The sequence below is a fragment of the Anopheles coustani genome, chromosome 3, assembly GCF_943734705.1.
Source record: "Anopheles coustani chromosome 3, idAnoCousDA_361_x.2, whole genome shotgun sequence".
NCBI lineage: Eukaryota > Metazoa > Arthropoda > Insecta > Diptera > Culicidae > Anopheles > Anopheles coustani.
This window is the reverse complement of record NC_071288.1, coordinates 27937223-27959026: the sequence shown is the minus strand read 5'-3', so window position 1 is coordinate 27959026 and position 21804 is coordinate 27937223. Positions and strand designations below refer to the sequence as shown.

The window sequence follows — 21804 nt, the reverse complement described above, 5'->3', positions numbered from 1 at the left end:
ATTTCGATCCGCAGTCGAGCGCGATCCGTAAACGAGCAGTTTGCGACGAATGGAACGATGGCGGATGCACCTGAATGTTTGGCATGCTGTCGATGGCGGTTCGATGTCGACCGTTCCAAAGGAGGTTCGTTCTTTGTCAGGGGTAAAATCTCCCCCCTACAGAACAAGCGCCAAATGCGGGTCACGGAGCATCGCATTGCAAATTGCTGGTGCGTGCTTGGTGTGCAGGAGATTAAAATAAATTTGTCTGTCAAATAAATTAACCATCGAAGCGCACAAACGATGTCCGTAATCAGCCGGATTGTTGGGCCGCATCCCGCCGGAATGGCGAGATTCCGAGTTGGTGCATACGTGAAGACACTTTTCCGCGGGTCCGAAAACGATGCGAAAAGTGAGATCCCGGGGATGGAAAAATGCATTGTTCCGGATGCGAAACGGTATTATTCCTTGGAGAAAGTTTTTTCGAAGGCCCGAAAGAATGAAAGGTATGAAAGGAAGCCAGAAAGGTGGAAGGATCATGCCAATTTAGTGTTTCACTGCTGGTGGACATAAATAAGCTTAATAATGCATGATTTAACCGGAGAGATAGAGAGTCCCCTTTTAACGTGTTTCCACGACACGATGATGATTTTAAACGACGTTAAAATGTATTTCATAAAGAAGATTAAACCCTGGTTAAAAGACATCAACAGCGATATCTACATAAATAGTATCACTTCTGATCTACATTCTTAAAGTAAAACAATCTTGTAAACAATCAAAAGATAATTGACCAAAACAAAACCGATTTCTGTACAATGAAGTCACTATCACTCCATCAACTGGCCTCAAGTGGCAAGGACCCCAAAGGGTGTCCAAATACAAGTAAGGTAAGGGTCCTTTAAAGGTGTCAGACATTGCTCAATTCGGCCCGAGTCTCGAAACATGCAATTACTCTCCCCATCGGTTTGCGTTAATTTACCTGTTGCACTTTCTTTACCTTGTTGATTGCGGACATGACCTCCTTCGATCGGGACGATACCATCGACGGGACTGGATCTGCTGTACGGCTGAACCCTACTACGGCAATAATAATAGTCCTTTTTGACAGGCAAGAAGATATTCATTTACGTCCCCCGGGCTGCCGGAACTGTATGATCAATGAATTCGTTTAACGAGCCACCAACACGGCGGGCGCGGCGTGTCCTGACCGAAACGGAAGGAGACCACGATGACCTCTCCACACGCCGGAAAGATTTCGCGCCCGCAAACGCAATCCGAACAACAAGCTTACAAAAACAAGCGCAAGCCCACCCGTTTAAATGTCATAATTAATGGGACCTTATCGTGTATTTCTCGGTTACAGGATGGGGGGGCAAAAATACCTAAAAACTTTCGACCCCAGTGCACTCGAGGTGAGTTTGGTGTTATTTTGTTCACCAGCCGCGTCGATTGATTTATAGCATGTTAAGTCGCAATTTGTAGCAACTTTTTCAGGTTTACACGGCGTGTAGCTAGATTTGACGGGTAGAGGGTTGTTCAAAAGAGGCAAAGTTCCCCCAACGAGGAGACAAAGCTGAATGGTGCGCAATTTTGGCGTTGATTGATCCACTATCATTTACTGAACATGATTGTTTCATGATACGAAAATATTCATAAAAGAAATCAAACAACGTTTTTAAAATATCGAAAATCTTTAGCATTGTTTTAAAATTAACATCACCATCTCTGTTTGTGCATTGCGTGTTAAAGATCAATTTGAGTACTTTTACTTTCATTGTCTTTATCATTGCTGCTTAGCATTGACACATAAATATTATTTACAAAAAAATTGTATTTTCTCGACTTTGAAGTATAATTCAACTGTGGTATTGCGAATCAAGTAAACAAAATTAAAAATTTTTTTGAAACATGGAGAGCAGATAGAACGAAAAGTATCCCTTTCGGTCCCAAACCAGACTGTTATTTACTAATTTATGAACGCTGGTGATACATTTTAAATGATCCTTTAACGATCAACCAATTCAAACTAAATCATATCGATCAACCATGTTGTTATTTTGTAATTGGTTGATGGGCACCGTCAAAAACCGATGTTCACAATCTTTTCGAGCCCAAAAGAAAAGCCATAAAACCCTTACCTCCGCCCGGTGACAGTCACCGGTAATTGCAAGCGACACTTACCCATCGGAGAGCCTCCGGTAAATTAAACGTTCCAGTAGCACCAGCAGCAGCTGGCTCCCACGGCCACGGCGGACTACCGTGAATGGCCTGGTCTGCCCGCAGCGATGGTAGAGAAACGCCGGATGAAATTACACTCCGCAACGCTGTTCACACTCAAAACGCTCTACTGATCCACCACCGGCGGTTGAGGAAATGACACCAAATGGCCAATCAATCAACCGAGAACGGCAGCCACAACAACAGGGGTAGCACACACACACACACACGCACGCGAACGGAAAGAAAAGGGTGCCTCCAAATGTCCACCAAGACCGCCGGGTGAACGGTGCGGGCCGTAACGGATGGAGCAGCCTCACGCAGTACCAAGCGCGAGACGAGAAGCACCGCGTGTTTTTCCCGGTGATCGAACGCAATACGACCGGCAAGAGGCACCGTGTTTTCACCTTCTTGCGGTTGGACGAACGCGGGCGCGCACGCCCCACGGAAAGCGAAAGGATGGTGAAAAGTTTCGGCGCAGCAGCGAAAGTTTTCGAGCAGAACCCGGACGACCCCAAGACACGGGCGGCTCGACGAAATGACACTAAACGGCTCCATTATCGTTAATTTTCCCGACGCTGACAAAACGACCGCACTGGCAATCAGTGGTTTGGCTCGGTCGGTCTCTTCCTGTCTGCCATCCCCGACGATGCGCACACCCCGGAGGTGGCATCGGATGTACCGCCCTGAGCGTCTACATCCGACCCAACATAGTGCATGTTCCAATGCTGTGGCTGATGGCTTGCTGCCTGCAGGAACTTACCTGGCTCGTACGCACTTTTACTTATTGTGCCTATTACAGTTGCCATTTGTCTTCGACCGCCACGAACCGGCCACAACCGGAGGGGAGGGGAGGGTTGGTGCATTTAAAAAGATCACTTTTCCATGCTGCAGTGCGCCATTGTTCCCTGTGTGTCATGCAATGCCGCGGAGAGAAGATTGGTATGTTAAAGCATTACACAAGCAATTGGTAACATTTTCACTGAAAAACGCAATCAGGCGACAACGGTTGTCTGTAGGAATAGAATGGAAGGATACGATGTTAACATCATTTTATATAACCTCAAATAAAAAATGAGCAAATCCTCGAAATCGTAAAATCCAGCATAATTTTCTCATAATAGCAGTGCACTAAAAGCATAAGATTGTTTTCTGATATTTATTCATAAGACGTAAAGATCATGCATACAATGCTGTTTTGGCCGTCAGCAATCGTGACAACTACCGGTAGCATCATGGAATGCCGGAAAACGAAGAAATCTCAGCAAGTATGAAGATGTTAAGAATGATACAGCGGGTAACAAATAATTTAAACGCTTGTCTTTCTCCACTAGGAAAATTCAAAATGACAATACTTCAGCGAATAAAAATGGCTTCGCAGACAAAGAAACGAAACATATTAAGAAACGTGTATGAAACGAAAAATTAAAATCAATGTTTTGAAATTCAAAGCTCTAAGTACTAGACAATCGGTGACAAAGTTACAAATGAGTCTTTTTTTTTTTTGTTTTGCGACCACCGGCGATTAATAACATAAAAAGGGTTGTGTAACATTACGCACTAGCGTTGTGAGCAGCGGCAACATTGTCCGTTTCCGAAGCCGTCTTTTTAGCGGGTGATCCTTCCACCTCGGTAGTAACACTGTCCGGCTTTTTCCGCTTGATGAGATGTGAAATGTCGTTCGCTGGTTTGGGTGGTGTTGCTGCTGTCGAGGTGGCGGAACCATTACTGGCACCATTGGTGGCCGCCGAGGACGAGGAGGATGTGCCGGCTCCATTGTTCAACCCGTTGCTTGATTCTCCCTCACCGGAGACGATAATTTTAGAGAGCTCACGTTTTACTTCCTCAATGGACTGGAAGAAAATTAGTTAAAGTAACGATCAAAACCTTTGTAAATTGTACCGTACAACTTGTTTATACCAACCGTTTTCTTTGCATCCTCAACATCTGCAATCTTTTCCAAAATTTCCTTCTTCGTCTCTTCCAGCTCTTCGATCGTTTCCTTCGTCTCGTCGGTTTGTTCCTTTGCTTTTACTTCCTCGATCACCTTGTCCAGCTCACCGACGGCTCCATGGAACGATTTTACCGACGAATCGAAATCGTTTATCATCAAATAGCAAAGGCCCACCTTATAGTGCACCTCGGCCAGCATGCGAAGATCGGATTTGTTTGTTTTCTTAGAAATTTCCATGGCTTTTGCTGAAAGAAAAACGTTTGATTTGAAACAACACGTGTTAAATGTGTAAAACAACCAACTCATCCAGCTGCCACTTACTGTAATCATTGATTGCCTCCTGGAAGTGACTGTTTTCAAAGGAAATTCCGGCCAACTCGGAGTAGCACTCGGAAAGATTTTCGTACGCCTTTTCACCCTGCTCTTCAAAAATCTTTACAGCCAGTTCCAGAATTTCCCACGCAACCTGCAGATTGCCTGCTGCGTCTTCCACTTCCTCCTGCCCGGCCCCGCTGGCCCCATTCGAAGTGGACGGTCCAGGCTGTGGGTCATCATCCTTGGCATCCTTTGTAGAGGAGGATGGACCCTCGGCTGCAGTTTCTTCCTTTTGCTTCGTGTTTTCTTGCTCAGCATCCCCATTTTCCTTCGCAACTGCTGCCGCCTCCGATTTATCCTCCTCTTTTGGGGCACTCTTCTCCGAGGCTTCATTTGTGTCCATCGCCGCCGCATCATCACCATCATCCTTATCGCCCTCTTCACCCTCTTCTTGTTCATTTTCCTCTCCGTCAGCGCTCTCCTCCTCCCCTTCCACCTCCTCTTCGTCGTCGTCATCCGCCTCGGCCTCGTCGTCGCCCGGGACGAGCAGATTGTTCTCATCTTTACCCAACGCAATTAGCGATTTTGCATACAGCAAATATGGCAGCCCGCACTCGTCCGCCAGTGGCCCATACAGCTCGGAGTAGATGCCACAGCACGCGCTGAGATCATCGGCCGCTTCGGCGTATTGTTTCATGCAGTAATTACGGCTTCCCCGGCCGAACAATTCTTTTGCCTCATTGGTACGCTCCTCCTTCGTAACGAGTGTTTCCGATTTTTCCGCCATTGTTGTATGTTAGAGAAACCAGTTTTGTACAGTTCTGAAACGAAACGGACACAATAATAAAATTACAAATCGAATCACACAACATATAATGTAACCTTCAAGTTAATTACACAACCAAGGTTCCCTCAATTGGCGTAGTACCTTCAATTGGGTCACCGTACCGTTTTGAATAATTTATTAGAAAACATATTCGCATCGCAAATAAAACGACCCGGACCTCACACAGATTGTGGAAAACAGATGTTGGACATGCATAAAAATGGTTCCATGGATGGATTAATGAACATTATGCATGACTTAATCCGGGACGACCCGTAAAAAAATGGGACAACCTATGTTATTTTTTCACACATAATTATATTCTTCATTCCTGGATAGGTGAAATACCGCGAAAACCAAATTATAACAAGTTTGCAACGTAAAAAATCTAATAGTATTTAGAATAGTTAATTTATTAGACAGTTAACTTAAAATATTCAATTTAGAATATTTTTGGCTGTAGCACCGCAAAGAATTAGCTGCTCAAAGCTTGTACAACTTATACTTGAATAAATGAAAATATCCAAATCCCTCATCCAATTAAAGTTGTCATTAAGCTTGACTAACTGCCCCGGAGTTGGTTTTCCCGTGGCACAACATAAATCAATCAATAGCTTCAGAACATTTCACGGTCTGCAAAACATCCATTCAGGCATTTTATTTTTGCACCAACCGTGTACATAAAATATGCTTATTCTTCCTTTATCGTCCGATGGCCACACACAGCAACAGAGTGGATCCTGAACCCAAAGCCTTGTGTTTTAGTTGCGGTAGGAGGCGTGATTAATGATTCAAACTTTCACCGGTCTGTTTCATCGGGCAGGTTGTCCTCCCAGTTCCGCCACTCTTCCCCATCCCCATAACGCACACTACCCAGGGGGAGGGGGGGACCTGTTGACCTGTTGGTGGACGCACATAAAACACTACTGCACCGTTAAAAGCATCGGTCATCGATGAAGCAAATTTGTCGACCAACACTCGCCGCGGCAAAAGGACCGGAAGGCCGTGCCTGCACTACCGTCAATAATGTATGCATCGCGAGGGAAGGTGAATATGTTCCACAGACGCACATATTGATTTGTCCTGCCTTTCATCGTCGTGCAGCAAAAGATTGGTGGAGGAAGGAGTGTGTGAACTCTATACGTGTCGAACCCGTTCTTATCGCTGATCTACACATATAGATATGTTTAAACCGCCCACTGCTGCCCGACGAACCCGACAAACATCAAAGGCCGTGTACGGATCAAACGCACCTTTCGTGCGAATGTCCTTCTCCTTATCCCTTATTGACGTGGGGGCACATTCGATTAAAGGTCGAAACGAAAACCTCTCACAGACACACGACACTAGGTTAAAAATTCAACTTCAACCGACACACCCTCCTCCTCCACATCCGTTCCAGACGGTTAGAAGTTATCTCACAAAGAAAAATAAACACTAACAGTCGCCAAAAGCAAAAGCAAAACTCACCTAAGCTACGAATCTACAACCATTTCGTTTGCATCCCGTCTGCTTATTCCAAGGCTCTCCGTAGGATGTAGCCGCGATTTGTGTTTCGTGCTTGTTGTGTACAATTTCGATACACCATCCCCCCACTGTCCCCCCCTGTGTTCTTCTCTTTGGCAGGATATCTAGCCATGAGCGTCCGACCTATATGAACTCTATCGTGGCCGTGTCAAACGGAACTTTATAGTGAAAGAGCTTCATATGAATAAACGTGCCGTGGAAAATGGGAGAAACTAACTCTCTCTCTCTTTCTCTGAAGTACTTCAATTGGAAAAACTGTGCTTGATGTGTTTATACATCGATTCATATTGATTTTCTAAATTTCCGGAGTGCGCAAGATTTTTACTCTTTCTCGGAGAGCGAATATTGTCCTAGAAGGATCCTCATAAGGATTCTACTGATGTTTTATGTTAGTGGATACACTTTTGCAGAGTGAAAGTCAAAAGTAACGAGAGTACCCAAGGAAGGAGATAAAAACCATACTCCTTGGGGTAGAACATGTTTATATCAGACATCCTTTGTGTTTTTTGGAACACTCTCTCTCGTTTTCTCGGTAAAGGGACCTATCAGAAATCCTCGCTGTATGTCTGACCTGGGACACATGCTCTGTTTGGTATTCTTATGCTCAGTGGACCTTTCATCGCTCTCTTTCGTTCCTTCCGTGTGTTGCCGACGGTTTGTAGTAGTAGCTCCGTTGCGACAGTTCACAGTTCAAGTTGACACACGAAGCGCAGCGTACGCGTAAAGGACTCGGCAAGGACTCGCAGCACGCAACGAGCGATAGACAGCAAGGCACAAGGCGAAGTGTCCATAAGTAGCGCCATCGAAAGCACAACGAACCGAAACCACCACATCTGCCGCATCTACTATCACTATCACTGCTACTCCTACTACTACTACTACTACCACTCGATTTTCTACTGCTTCTACTACTTAATTGCATATGGAAAAGAAAACAAGTTGCGCCAGAAGATTCCGTGGTTAGAAAACTAACCAGAAAAGTGAACCAAGTGACCAGCAGCAAGTCGTTCTTTGACATTACATCTCCGTCTGCCACCGGCATACATATCCAGTAAGAAGTGTCATTTAAGTGCATTGGAGTAAAAATAACAAACGGTATTGCCCCCCGGGTGGAATAGTTTCTCAGTGAGGTTGTTTTGCATGTGTATTTTTTAATGTCGCATCCGCCAAAAAGTGTGCCGAAAAAGGACGATATACAAAGCAGAGAAGCCCAATCCTTGTTCGCTTTCCATTGCCGACGAGTGTGTTACTTAACGCTTTCTCGAAACACGTAACAGTATATCCTGTGGAGAGAACAGTTGAAGGTGTGTTTTTCCTTTACCGTCGACGGATGGCGTTTGCTAGATTTGTACACATCCGTTACAAGGAAATGTGAGCTTGGTTTTTAAAAAAGGATTTTATTAGGATTATTCTACCAAAAGTGACCAAGTTGAGTTGAGTCACACAAAGATTAGTACTTCACCATAGTGCCCTCGTAAGATGTCACCATTAAGAACAAACATTAGCCTGCGATCACTCAACATCGGCACCCCTCCGCCACAGCAGCATTAAACACGAATAGTAAAAACGGGAAAAATAATCGATTTTTTCCTACAACACCGTCCTGAAACGTGAATCATGCAGAGCAGCAGCAAGTGCAAACAACATGCATCCAATTTACTTCAGTGAGCTTTTGCGCCGTCATTCCTGTGTCCCATGTTTCCTTTGTAGCGTAGAAGAATTGTTCAAGTCCCTTTGACTGTAAAGCCCCTGCTATGTTGCTATGCTTTTCAAATGTATCATTCACAAAGACTAGGCTAAGAAAATTACTCTCCAAATGTTATCCACAAAGGACGGACCACCAATTGAATTAGAACACAGTAGTTGAATTTCTTTACACTTGAGTTTTATGCCTTGGGGCATTATGTTTGCTTCAGCCAAGTCTCTCGGGCAAGTATACTTGCCACTCCGCCACGTAGCGGAACTTTCGAAAAAGGACATTTGACTCGATTACCCGCCCCAGCCCATTTCCCCAATGTCGTAAAGTGCCACCCAGAGCGGCTACATTGTTTATTTTTCCCGATTTAGCTAGTAGTTTCTCGACCCGGTTCGCGATATTCCGTGATAACGTGTTCGAACTTCGTGACCAACTAACGAGCGGCTGAAGTGTACTATTCGTAGTGTTTCTAGTAGTGCGACGAAGAACGAAAGGGAAGAATTAGAGAACGAAAAGGTAGAATATTGGAAGAAAGTTCTTTCCTGCTGCTCCGTACGAATTTCATCGTCCACTTGGGAACGACGCAGAGGTCGTAGGCGCGACATAAGAAGATTCCACCTCGGGGACACGACACCGAAAGTACATAACGGCAGTTTTGAATCCAAACAGCTGCATAACAACCGTAAACGCGATCCGTTATCCCGCGGTAAGTAAATGCAAACTTTCGCCATCCACCTTATTACCCTGAAGAGCTCTCAGAGGTTTTGTTCAACATTCGGACGTAAAGTACCACAAGAAGTTACCAACAAAATGGACCCACGCTGTACTAAATCGTCCGCTATCCTTACAAACCCGCACCTCTTGTGGTGTGATGTTGTACAATTAATTTTTGTTATACTTTCCGACGTGCCGACCTCCTACCTTAACGCTGGTGTACCGGCCGCTCGAAGGCGACTCGAGTCCACGAAGACCTCCTCCTCCTGGTGTCATAAATCAAATCTGAACGTTTCGATTGTTTCTGTTCCTTTCGCTTTCTTCGAACCAGAACGGGGCAGGAAAAGTAAGCCAAACGGAGTAAAACGGATGTATAAGGATCTTCTTGGTACTCGGCTTTGGCGGCCTCAAACAAACTTACTGGCTTGGCCTAGTAGTAGCCGGGAGGTTATTGGCCGCATGAAACCCACCGCACGGTGTTATGCGAAACCTTGTGCGCGTTTGTGGGTCGCTGATTGTTACGGGTTATGATTTAGATTTGCAAACAACCGTGTCGTTAAAAAGAAAACGGCACAAAGCACCAGCAACCAGCTCGTTTATCGTCGGTTAATCTGGCCGACGTCCAACGAACGCAATGTCTGCGAGGGCCCCGCTATGAAGGTCAGGGAGAGGACGGCAAATGTCGCTGAACGTACACTGTCTAGACGACGTATATGCACACAACACGCCATCGGAAGTTGGCAAAGGACATACGCTGGAAGGCAGGTCAACACGCGGGGCTTGCGGAAAACTGAAAAGAGCGGGTCGTTGATAAAATTTATGCAAAATGTTTGTACTCGTTAGCATTGATAATTCAATAAATGGGAAGTAAACAATGGTGGAAACATTAGGCATTGGTCACACATAAATCAAGTAAAAGGGTACCTTTTCCTCTCGACCTACAACGAAAAGATGGATAAATTTTGGATAAGTTCAAGGGATAATGGAGTGTCCTACACTTGATACATGTGGCTGTGAACGAGGTCACGTAATCACCATTCAGTGGCACTAGCAGTTCATTTGGGGGGGAGGGAGAGGTCACATCAACAAATCTTCTACCAGAATCCACCTGGGCCACGTGGCGCACTGGAGTGGAATGATTTAATTACGCAACAACTATCGTCGTTTACCTCTCATAGAATCAGTGCTTAAGATTCACCCGCCCTTTCCATGGCAGATTTTTCTCGTGGCTGCTCTTCTCGAGCGGAAACCCTTACCGAGAACAAAGAGGACTCCGGAACCATTGCTACAGGCGACATCCGGACCACAGGCAGAGAACTGGGCAACAGAGCTAAAGCGAAAAGAGTAAACGCACGGTCCTCTTCCACATCATCAAAATTGCTACGGGGTCATGAAAACTTTTCCCATCACAGCCGTTAATGTGGAGCTATTGTTTGTAGTATTTGTTGTACCTGTCCCTTTTCCTTGCTAAAAACAGTGCCCTTCCTGTGCCTTCCTAGAACCGAACAGTCTCAAGGATCGAAACGATTTGATGAATGTGTTTCGTAGATTTATTCAGAAGTTAAGACATCATTAACGAATATCTATGCAAAATTGTTTTAATTGGAATTAACTCCGGAGGATGGATTTCGATAAACCAGGATATGTAATCCTGGTGCTAGGATATGTTTATGTTAAATTGCTAGAATCAGATTTATCAATCGATTGCCTTTTGAACCTTGACAGTACGAACCCTTCTTGCTGTGGTTCACTTAATCCAAGCAAATATATCCAACCACATATACATGAACTTTACACTACGACTTCCGCAACGTTAAATTGAAGCTGCTAGCTACCCTTTTTACGAAATAAATTGTTCGTGGGCGTAGACTGCGGATATGGCCATCCTCTAGCAATCCTCTGAAACGATCCGATAGAAATTGTCGCACGGCAGTGTTTTTATCTCGGACTCAAACAGCCTACACATGGAGTGCTCCTCGTGCAAAAAGGAAGGCTCTTCACTAATGGATTCGAAGCCAAATACACTCCGCCAGCTTCCATTCCTCGATTCCTGTTCCGTTTGTCCACCTCCGATTGGAAGTGTCCGAGTGCGTGCGGAAATCCACCCGTTATACGGTTATCCTTACGGTAGCCAATAAAGGTTGACAGTTGATCCTGCTCGTAGCGAGTGGATAGTATTTACGCAATAGTGTGTTCCGTCGACCTACGCACTCCACAAGTCTTCAGTCCCAAGTACCATATAACCTACCAACCGTTTGGTGCTCTAGAGCTCGGGCAAGAGAATTTTGTTCCCAGCCCAGAATGTATCAACACATTTTTACCCGAGCACGCAACCAAAAAGTACTAATGGAAAGCACTGAAATCAAGTGAATGACACCCATCATGTCCTAGGTTAAACGCATTTTTTTTGCCCCGTATATTTGCCGAGACGCTCGAGATTGGACGAATTCGGTGCGCATCACATATTCGTAGAGAATAAATCAAACAGAAACACATCACACATTTCACTAAGAGGTTGGATTAAACGTTGGGGGGAGAGGAAGAAACAGAAGCTGAATCTATCCTAAACCTACGACGAGAGTCGGAGATACGACGGTACTTGAAAAAGCAAACAGAATCCAATGAGACGGAGACAATTGATGAACCAATCCAATTACCCAGAACGGAAACGATGGGCTATATTCTCGGGAGATCGTGGGCTAACGGTCGTGCATAATGTAATTGTGCTGGTTTATTTAAGGACACTTCCCCTCGGGCGTGTTTGCTTTATATCTTTTCTACGGGGACAATGAAAAAGTTTATTTTTAAACAAGGTACGAACACCTTGATGATGCTGGATGAATTTGCAAATTGCTAAATATTTCCACCGACAAGAATATATAAAAAGGTCGTTTGGCGACAAAGAGTCATAAACCAGACGAGAAAATCATATACTAGGCATGACCCACATAACAAATCGACCGGGTCGATTTGCAGATAATAACACGGCGGAAAATCCTGCAATAATAATTGCTCCTAATACACACATACACACACACGCGATTGCATAATACATAATTGAGAACAGCGGCTCATTCGGGCGACACGAAGCGAAATGCAATTACACGAACGCAGTAACGTTCAATTTTCATGCACGATTAATGGCGCCATGAACGTACCACCCGGGAAACCCGCACACCTCCGTAGGGCGTTCGATGTGATGCACATGAAAATCGTCTCATTTATGACATATTTTAATATTCAACAACGTTATCATGCAAATTGCAGGACGAAAACCCCTCGAATAATTCTACCCACGAGCGCGATCTTTCGCTATGCGCTCTGGTCGGCTGATGAAACGGAATCAGCGGGGCAGGCAAACGGAAAATGGAAAAATCTGAATTTTCAGACTCGTTTGAATAAATAAATATGCAGATGTAAATGCGCTGACGCTGATTGAGGGACAGATACTGTATGAAGATAAAAAAAAATCCGGCATCATTCATATAAGTTCAGCGGAGGTTAAATTCACCAATTAGAAACGCATGAAACTTTAGTCAATATTTTACATCCCTTTATCTCCATTTAGTACGCTCCACTACCATTAAATCATTTAGTAGTTCCATAAACTTATTTATTAAGCCCAGGAAAAACGGTAGGATTAGCGGCCTACTCCAGGATATTTAATCAGCCCTCAGTTGTACCAATCCTTTACGGAAATCAGCTCCCAAGGAAAACCCATACCCGGTCTTTGAGACAACTTATCCATCTAGCCGAGTGGAAACTCGCTGGTACTAAAAAATACTAATTAAGGACTTTGATTATGCTCGCCCATTAAGAACGCCAGTGGTACGTGCGGGTGTGCTTTCGGGTGAATTAAACCCCCGTTTCACCCGTGGGCCATTTTGCGCCGTTATGTCACTTGCAAACACAATGTTAATTAGGATGTATCCCTCCCATCCGCCATAGTTATCCCATTTCATCATGCGAAGAACCGCCACCGACGGCCGGATGGGGCGCCATTCTGCCATTTTTCCAGCCGGCTGCGGGAGGTGATTTTATCACAAGCACCCATTATCATACCATGCGCCTCCATCGTGAAATGCAACGATGGCCGGAGTCAAGACCCGACTTGCCAGGGACCGTACATTCTCCTCCGCACTTTGTTGATGTTCGTTCGAAAGTTCAAAGCATGTTAACGCTAGCTGCGTCGTCGTCTGTTGGCCGTTGGAAAGTAAGCGGAGAAAAGCCACATTCGCTGCTACATTTGTTCCGATCGGTTGCCACCCATCGCCCATTCCAGTGTCTTCCTATCAAGGCCTCGTAAAAATGTCCAACGGAAGCCGCCAGGCGCCTTGAACATGATAGCACGCCGCCACCACCGCTAGACAGCCGGCATACATTCGATAGCAACCAAGCGCCGCCCCGTTGGAACTCGGTCGACCCGTCGGATGAAGATCCTCCGACTAATCTTTACAAGAAATAGAATTAAAACCGACGGCATCTGGGGGGGATGGGTATTCGGCCCGAGCCGGCAGAATAAGTCAACTAAACTGTGCTAATCGAGATTTACTACCCGCTAAGAAATTAAAAACCTTTCAAGACTGATCAACCAATGGGTTGGTTCTTTATCACGCGAAAGAAATTGGTTGAAGCTGATTAGAAAGCGCGCGCACGAAACGACACAGAACTAAAAGAAATTGTTTATTACAATGCACAGTTTAGTATTTTCATGTAGACTAACAAACATCTCGAACATTGTATGATAAAATGAGATCTTTATCAGTTTTCGTTTCCCATAAATATTACGAGAACAAAAAGGGGAGAAAGTCTTGCACTATCGAAAGGAAACCCAATAGTTCCTTTTTATTATAAAAGCCACTACGATTTTATGGGATTTTTGCAACAATTTTTAGTTTTATCTGAATTTAATTGAAAATAACTCCAAGTTGGTTGTTCTATTAGATGAAAAATTATTGAACAAGTTTTCTTAACAGAAATGCGAAACACCATATAATACTTAAACATGATAGGAAGAAAGTCGATACTTTCTATACGACACGTCGGATTTTACTATACTACTACCGATACATTTACCCTGTGTTTTTAGGAAAAATAAAGGAACAAGTAAAAAACCCACCAGGACAACACCTAATTAATTTTGCAACAGACAAGCGAGCAGCAACGAACCAATTGCAGCGCAAGCGGAACACGGTGAAAAAAAAAGGACTCACTGGTGACGTGAGTGCAGCAAGCGAAGGCCAAGGCCGGAACCCGGCGTTCGCATAAAAATAAACATCCCCACCCACGACCGGAGCGACAAAATGAAGAAACGGGATACCGATTTATGACTCGTAAAAACCGGATCGGGCACCGGCTGCAAGTACACCGTGACGGCCCGTTGTCTGCCTGCAGCGGAGACGATAACCACCTACACGATACCCACACCAAGGCCGCCGTCGATAGCCACGGTTCACGAACCGCCGAACGTTACCACCAGCGCCACCACAGACCCTTCTACTTCTTTAGTACACGGACTACCCCAAACAACCGCCGACGAACAGCAGCGCCTCATCGAGAATACCGCCGAAGGAAGCAACATCACGTCGAGCAGTCACTCGGGGACGGATCCTACCAGCAGCCGGGCGTACCACAACACCGTAACGAACGCCGACAAAACGAATCTTTTGTCCATTGGGAACACTAGCGCCGGGTTGCCGGAAGATTCGTCATCCTCCTCCTCCTCCACGATAGCGAAACTCATCGTGGATCTGGGACGCGAAACTGGTAGTACGAGCACCACGGCGACGGCAGCGTCGGACACCAGCACCACCATCACGGCGAACAGTTACTCCCGGAACAAGTCGACCACCCGCAGCTGGCCAGTCATACATCGGAACAACTCCTACTACCGCTACTACCAAGGATCGAGCGGTAGTGGAGGCAGTGGTGGCGGCAGTGGTGGTGGTGCCGGTACACACGCAGCAGCATCCCAGCATCGAAGACATCCGACGCAGCAGCAGCTCCAGCAACCGCAACACGGCTACCTACAGTACGACTACGATGCTCCCCTGCTCCTCGGCGTGAGCCGCCCGCCCAATGATACGAACAACAACACGCTGCACGGGTACGGTACGAACAACGACTACCTTCTGCTAGCGAGCGGTGGCCACTATCCACCGCCGGACAAGTCTCCCAGCATCGACAGCTGCTACTACTATCAGCACTACACCGGAAGCATGCAACCCTCCGCCACGACCATCATGACCACGACGACGACGAGTGGGAGTCAGGGAGGGGCCACGACGACCACCACAACCACCACTGCCACCGGAGGAGGGGGAGGAGCGGGTGGCCGGAATCAACCGCAACAGACCCCATCGGGCAATGGTTCGTGCTGCTCCATACCGCCACCGATACTGTTCCTTTTCCTGACGCTGCTCATGACATCCAGTGCGACGGCCATGCTGTGTGCCGCCATCATGACCGATCACTGGGAGCACGTGTCCTGGGATCGCACCAGCCTGGACCGGATCAGCAACGAGAGTGCCATCGAGCTGCAGTGGTACCTGGACGGGCGGGCTGCAAAGATTCCGCTCAAGGGCAAAGGTAAGCCAGTTCCTCTACGGCAGCATCCATCCAATGTTAGTCATCATCATTGTGCGATTTTTTTCCCGTTACCTTGTTCACCCCAAAGGACTCCCGTCAACCCCGAACCACCATCAACACCACCACCACCAACAGAAGGGCGCTCCATCGGCGCCGGTCAGCACCGACAACCGGGCCGGCGTGTTTCTCGTGCCGATGAACGGAGGCATCTGGACGCTCTGCATCGACCTGACGCCCGAGGAGATCCGCACCATGTCGAACGATGGGTTTCCGCAGGTCGAACAGTGCGTGAACTATCTCGCCGGCACGATGGAGAGCGCCCAGGGCAACGACGAGGACGCGAGGGCCGATTGGCAACACAGTGAGTCCCAGGCCTCCTTACATCCGCATTTAAGTAGGTACAACTTGCCATACCGCTTGCAGATTCTTTCGATAACAAGGATTAAACAACTTTTTCCACCCGCTCCCTCCTGTCGAAACTGTCCCCCCCTCTTTCTGATTAGTCAGCACAAGGAATCTTATTTCGTTCCCCCTTACTATCTGGAGGGTCTTCTTTCAATTGCTGGCAAACTTTTCTTCATGATCCTTCTTCTACTCGAAACATATTTCCAAATTTTCCACCAAAAACATCGCAACGCAAGTTCTTTGATGTCGAGAGCTGGGAATTTACGCTCAATCTCATCTTACCTCATATTTGCGCTTTGAAGTTTTCCCAAAGCCTCAATCAGAAGGGCACCTTTTCCAGGGCTTTCACTGCCAAACATTAATGAAATAATGCCGGATCGGTTACGAAGTCCGGTGCGCATAACGAGAGGATCAAGAAAATGGCATGATCGATTCGGGAGTTTTCCGCACCGGACACAAAGGCGGATAAATGAGTTTCCCAAGATAAAGTTTATTATTGTATTTGATCAAGGCATGCTTTAATAAGAGTTATGAAAATTATAAGCATTTCTTGCTTTTTTTAAATTCTTTTCACTACATTGCCTATAGCTCATTTCTAAGGAATATAATAGAAATTGAAGCTATTTATTTTATTAAATTAACGGCGAAAATTTTCATACAATTCTGAAACAAATAATGTGCATGCTCTGGTTCAAATAAAAACAGATCGCTTCTAAACGTCCAATTGTGTTAGGAATTATAGAAAAATGTATCCATGAAATAAATTCAGGCAAACAAAATATCACTCCTCACGAATCAACCAATCACGCATCACACACAGTGGATTTAGCTAGAAATTAGAACGAATATTAGATAGAAACCAAAAGCCTGCAGGTTGCCTTCAACAACAATCCATTTTGCTGCAGCTTCACAAAAGTTCAATCGCTTTTGCATCCCCCTCAGGCGACCAATAGATGCATCCTGCCATCGTCTTGCATTGCTTCATGCGCTTGCATTGCTGCGGACATATAATTTTCCTCCCATCCGTTCCATCCACATATTCAAGGGTTGCACTCAGCCAAAAGCTAAAGCATGCAAATTGCAGCCAGTATCGATCACGGCAAGGACATCATCTGAAGCAAACAAAAACATCACGAAACGCTCGCCGAAGCCATAGTGGGGTGGGTTTCGTGGGATTGCTTGCGGAGAAACATTCATGAATCCGTGATAGAATCTCCCTCCCTCCACTCAACAATTTTCATCCTACCTTGCCGGTCAAACCCTGTCGGATAAACCTTATGATACTTCCAAACCCACCTACCCGACATATCACATTTGGCTTTCTTATCTTGTTATTTGCCCGAACTGTGCCTTTCTCTAGTATGCATTCTTTATGCATCCCTCAAGTTAGCACACTTTCTTCTAGTTCTATTCTTCGCCCCCTCTACTATTTACTGTATACTTCTTTCACCATCTTTTTCTACTACTTTCAATTTAAGCTTGTGTATAACGAGAAAAAAAATAAAATATCCCAAAGAAGCACCTGCCATTCCACCTCGTGCGATGGCAGCCGTCCCAGAGACTCATAAATATGAAAATAATATCCTGCTCTTACTCTCTATTTCGCTGCGCCATCTGCACGACCCTCACACGAACGGGAAAACAACAAATGCACGATCGATCGCAGGAATGCAGAACTTATCGATTTCCTGTTCGCTCGTGTGCCTCATCATACTTGGCAGTGCGGCGCTGGTGGGTGCCTTCGGCGTCTGTCAGCGTCAGATCAGTGCCGTGCTGGTGACGGGCGTGATGTACCTGCTAGCTGGTAAGTACCTGGTGGTTCTCATTACTTCGTGCTATTCGTTATCCTGCAGATCCGACCATTTTGCGTTGACGTGTGAACAGTTCTTATAGCAAGGGTACCATGTTAGCTCCTTCGTAAAACAATAAAATCCTTTTACTCCCTGTTTCATGACACTGTTGCAAACGCACCCTTTGAGTCGGAAGGCAAAACGTTAATCGGTTCAGTGCGAGAAAAATCGATCTACGACCATCATTTGTGCTACCATTCCAAGGGGAACCCGCGTCAGCTGATTCCCTTGGAGCGAGGTTTTGCCTGCCCTCTGGGCAACACGCCACCACGCGCTCTTTCATGGCAATCGTTAACTTTGTTGCACACGCTTCCGTTCCGTTCCGTTCCGAAGCTGACAGGTCGTAAAGGATGTGCCGGAGAAACGCAGCAGAACCAGCAACAGCAAACTCCCATCGTTGTTGGCGGACAGTATTTTGTGAGCAACGGAAATAGAAAGCGACCATTTCAATTCCCAGCGAGCCGTGCCAAGGTCCACGGATATGTACGCTGTTCGGTTGGCCGGACGGTCACGCAATGTGTATTCAACAACTGCTAGAGAAGAGGAAACGCCGGTAGAACGCCGTTCGCACAACTTTTCAATGTCCCGGGGGTGTTTGATATCCTTTCTTGAATTATGCCGACATAAGGGACGTTCGGGCATCTGTTTCTGTCAAACGTTCCTACGGCGCAGAGTGCAAAAATTTGTACAAGTCACGTCAATTGATAGCTGCCCATTTCATAAAAATTACTACTGAAGATTTGCAATTATTTTCCTTCTGTCTACTAAAACTGTCCTCTTCCTCTCTCTTCCAACAGCTCTCTTTGCCTTGTTCACGCTGATGATAATACACTTCAAGCGGCAGCAAGGACGACCGCTGCTCGACAGCGACTTCGACGGTACCATCGACGGTGTGGTGGCCATCAAGGGAACCGCCCGTGCCGCATCGAAATTTCTCGGTGCCCGAATCTTCGTCACCGCCTGGAGCTTGGACCTCGGCTGGGGCGGGGTTGTCCTGTGTGCGTTCACCTCCTTCCTGTGGATTTTGCTCTCCAAAATCATGCGCTTCAATCCGCTGTCGGCAATGATTTGATGATTCAAGATTAAGTTTAACAAAGTCGCAGTGTACAACGTTACCTAGCCGGGAGACCGCCAGCTTAGCGTGGTTCCCAGATGGATACATCACGTCGATTAAATTGGAGAGAGAAAACCCATCATCCAATCGTCCATGGGAGCGTTGTTAAGAACAAAATATTCACACAACCCATCATTCGATCATTCGCGTGCGAAATCATTGACATATTTCTTTGTGATAAAGTTCGGCCATTAACTAATCGTTCCATTGCATAAAGTTTCCCCTTTAACTTCTTCCTTCCAAAACAGAACATCACAATTGACCACAGTAGAGTGTTTCCCAAGTAGTATAAAAAAAGAAAGAAAATCCTATCGTAGTATTATCCAAATTGGAGGTACAACCCAACATAGTTTATGCTTATACACTTGTGCCATTGTACACGTTTTACATTTTACAAAACTTTAAAAAATGCGAGCCCCTGTGGACAAACCTAGTTGCTGCTTTCACAAAAAAAAAACATTTTAAAAGAGGGCCATCAATCATAACGATAATCTATATAAGATAGCTTCTAGATTCGTTTTTACCCTGGCTAGTGTGTGACGCTTACTTTCGACCTTTTTCCCGTAGTGTGGGGAGCTTATCTTTACGCAACATTAGAGGACACAGTTTTTCATTGGTAGAAACTAGCGAACCAAAGATTAACTAAACGCAAAATTGTAGGGAGAACGGGAGCGTGGAGCATTCAACTAGACAAAATTGCATTAGTCCGACCTAGAGAACCATAATGCACACACAACATACCAAATAAGTTAATGAGATATTTTTTTACCAACCACAGTATTTTCGTGCGCTGTGCCGGTGCTTAAAGCTCCAGAGCAGATTTAAAAACTCAAAAACAAAAAATGTGTTAAAATGTGTTTCCGTAAGGGCTCAACAAGTGAAGGAAACGTACAAGCTATTTTCAAAAGTTTAAGTGCTTGTTAATTAAAAACAGAACATTGTTCGAAAAGGTTAAAATGGATTTTAAAAGGATCAATTTGTGATGTGAACCATCGGGTTGCGAGGGGCAGAACCCACCCTTTTACCATAAGATGCGCCTACAGACTGTACTATCGATCTATATACACTCTTACACTTTAACACGCAAGCATTATTACTGTGCGGAAAACTGCATTAACCACTAGTTTTATGGAGAAAATCTTTGAATTAAGGAAAACCCTATACACTAGAGCAATGCATAATAATAGAAAACTCAACTCTAATCAAAACTGTTAGTGCAATGCTTTCATTGCCCGCTAAGTTAGAAGTGATCATTCGTTTTCCGTTTTGCTAGTCTATACCTTCTTCTCATAACTCAAATGCTGCATCCTACAGCATGCAGGTGTGCTTAGCTCTTGATTGATCCATGACCATCCTCCGCATGATGCGTTCGATATAGCGTCCAAAACTCCTGCAGTGCAAAAGGGTGACCCTAGGCGCACAAGATGAAACAATGGAAAGGAACCATCGCATGATGCGACGGTGCAAATGACGGGCTGCGGAGCGCGAGCTTACATTTGGGTAGAATGTCTTTCCGTGGCAAATGCATGCATACACGCTCGCACTGTCGGATCGGTGGCGGGCTGCTGCAGACACGAACCATATTATCGAAATATAGTTTAAAAGCTTTGCCTTATAAAACGTAAGAGAAAACAAAACGAAGTGCGGAACAAGAGATTCTCTATATATACATATACAAGAATATTAATTATACAAATAAACTCCTGCGAATTATGGTGCATTGAGGAGCGAGGCTAATGAATAAAACAATATCACACCACACAACAGTGTTTACGATTAAGCTTCTTTTGTGCAATCGATTCGAAATCCATGCTACTGTTTCTTGTGTTTTTTTCAACCCACTGCGGGATGCGATTTCGTTCGATAAATCTTTATCTTCCATCTTTTACTCCTACATTGTTCGCCATTTTCACATGAGGATCCATGACCAGCAATGGTCCAGGCAGTTCGAGTAACGCCATCGTTCACAACGAGCCTTCATAGGAATCATGTACATAACCACAAATAGGATGCATCGTAGCTAAATATCTTAATACTAATACTTTAAGATATTCCAACTGCACTTCTTATCCGAAATGAACGCTTCCGGGAAACTTCTTACATAGACTAAAAGAAGAAAAGATCAGTTATTTTAAGGAAAACCATTGAACAGTCTTTTGTGAATGCAAGCGAACAAGTTTTCCAATCATAGAATACGAAGCGAACGCCAACAATCCGCGGATAACCACACTGCACGATCAAAGCCAGTTGATAAAAGTATCTAAAAATTGTACTTACAGCCAGACACGACGCACAATTTCTTCAATATTTCGTAAAACACTTCTTCGTCGTTCCCAAGATGAGCTTGCCGGGTGAAGACAACAAGAACAATAAATGGCGGCAACAACGCCACAACTGTCAAACTAGTTGTTGCGATTTCTACAGGTGGCGCTGTGGAAGAAACGTCATTTGTAGTTGAAAAGTAATATTTGAAATTGAGCTACAAATTCCGTTACAATTGTACTTAAGTTTCTAATCCATAAAAGTTATGTTGAAAATCATGTTCAGCTTTATTTGGTTAGGAAATAGAACGGGGAGTGTAAAATTTGTTAAGCAAGTTGATTGTGCAGAAAAAAA

At 45.2% G+C, this 21804-nt stretch overlaps 4 protein-coding genes across 6 annotated transcripts in view; 2 read left to right on the top strand and 2 right to left on the bottom strand.

Moving 5' to 3' along the window:
* The window catches only part of LOC131259180 (small ribosomal subunit protein mS33), a 162771-nt gene that overhangs the window by 125125 nt on the left and 15842 nt on the right, over positions 1–21804 (bottom strand). The window lies entirely within an intron of this gene.
* LOC131259176 (protein NASP homolog) lies at positions 3604–21557 on the bottom strand. Its single transcript, XM_058260612.1, has 4 exons — positions 21466–21557; positions 4475–5289; positions 4124–4398; positions 3604–4052 (listed from the first exon to the last, which is right to left on the bottom strand). The coding sequence occupies exons 2-4, from the start codon at positions 5253–5255 to the stop codon at positions 3753–3755; spliced, it is 1356 nt and encodes a 451-aa protein (XP_058116595.1). The 5' UTR covers positions 5256–5289; positions 21466–21557; the 3' UTR covers positions 3604–3752.
* Positions 13403–15369, top strand: LOC131258871 (uncharacterized). Its single transcript, XM_058260265.1, has 3 exons — positions 13403–13444; positions 14595–15183; positions 15299–15369. Exons 1-3 carry the CDS (start codon positions 13403–13405, stop codon positions 15367–15369), a joined length of 702 nt encoding a protein of 233 aa, XP_058116248.1.
* On the top strand, positions 15450–19146 carry LOC131259177 (uncharacterized). 3 transcript variants are annotated; one of them, XM_058260615.1, is made up of 4 exons: positions 15450–15819; positions 15908–16180; positions 17891–18028; positions 18872–19146. In XM_058260615.1, the coding sequence occupies exons 1-4, from the start codon at positions 15450–15452 to the stop codon at positions 19144–19146; spliced, it is 1056 nt and encodes a 351-aa protein (XP_058116598.1). The 3 variants fall into 3 exon arrangements, with proteins under 3 accessions (XP_058116598.1, XP_058116596.1, XP_058116597.1); XM_058260613.1 differs by having other exon boundaries at positions 15908–16213; XM_058260614.1 differs by having other exon boundaries at positions 15450–15886; positions 15981–16213.

Coding starts and splice junctions, on each gene's coding strand:
- LOC131259176 (XM_058260612.1), bottom strand. CDS start 5,255: ATGGCGGAAAAATCGGAAACACTCGTTACGAAGGAGGAGCGTACCAAT. Junction 4,399..4,474: donor GGAGGCAATCAATGATTACA/GTAAGTGGCAGC, acceptor TTTTTCTTTCAG/CAAAAGCCATGGAAATTTCT. Junction 4,053..4,123: donor TTGAGGATGCAAAGAAAACG/GTTGGTATAAAC, acceptor ATTTTCTTCCAG/TCCATTGAGGAAGTAAAACG.
- LOC131258871 (XM_058260265.1), top strand. CDS start 13,403: ATGTTAACGCTAGCTGCGTCGTCGTCTGTTGGCCGTTGGAAA. Junction 13,445..14,594: donor CGTCTGTTGGCCGTTGGAAA/GTAAGCGGAGAA, acceptor ACCGGCTGCAAG/TACACCGTGACGGCCCGTTG. Junction 15,184..15,298: donor CGGCAGTGGTGGTGGTGCCG/GTACACACGCAG, acceptor CCTCGGCGTGAG/CCGCCCGCCCAATGATACGA.
- LOC131259177 (XM_058260613.1), top strand. CDS start 15,450: ATGCAACCCTCCGCCACGACCATCATGACCACGACGACGACGAGTGGG. Junction 15,820..15,907: donor GATTCCGCTCAAGGGCAAAG/GTAAGCCAGTTC, acceptor TTCACCCCAAAG/GACTCCCGTCAACCCCGAAC. Junction 16,214..17,890: donor CTCCTTACATCCGCATTTAA/GTAGGTACAACT, acceptor GATCGATCGCAG/GAATGCAGAACTTATCGATT.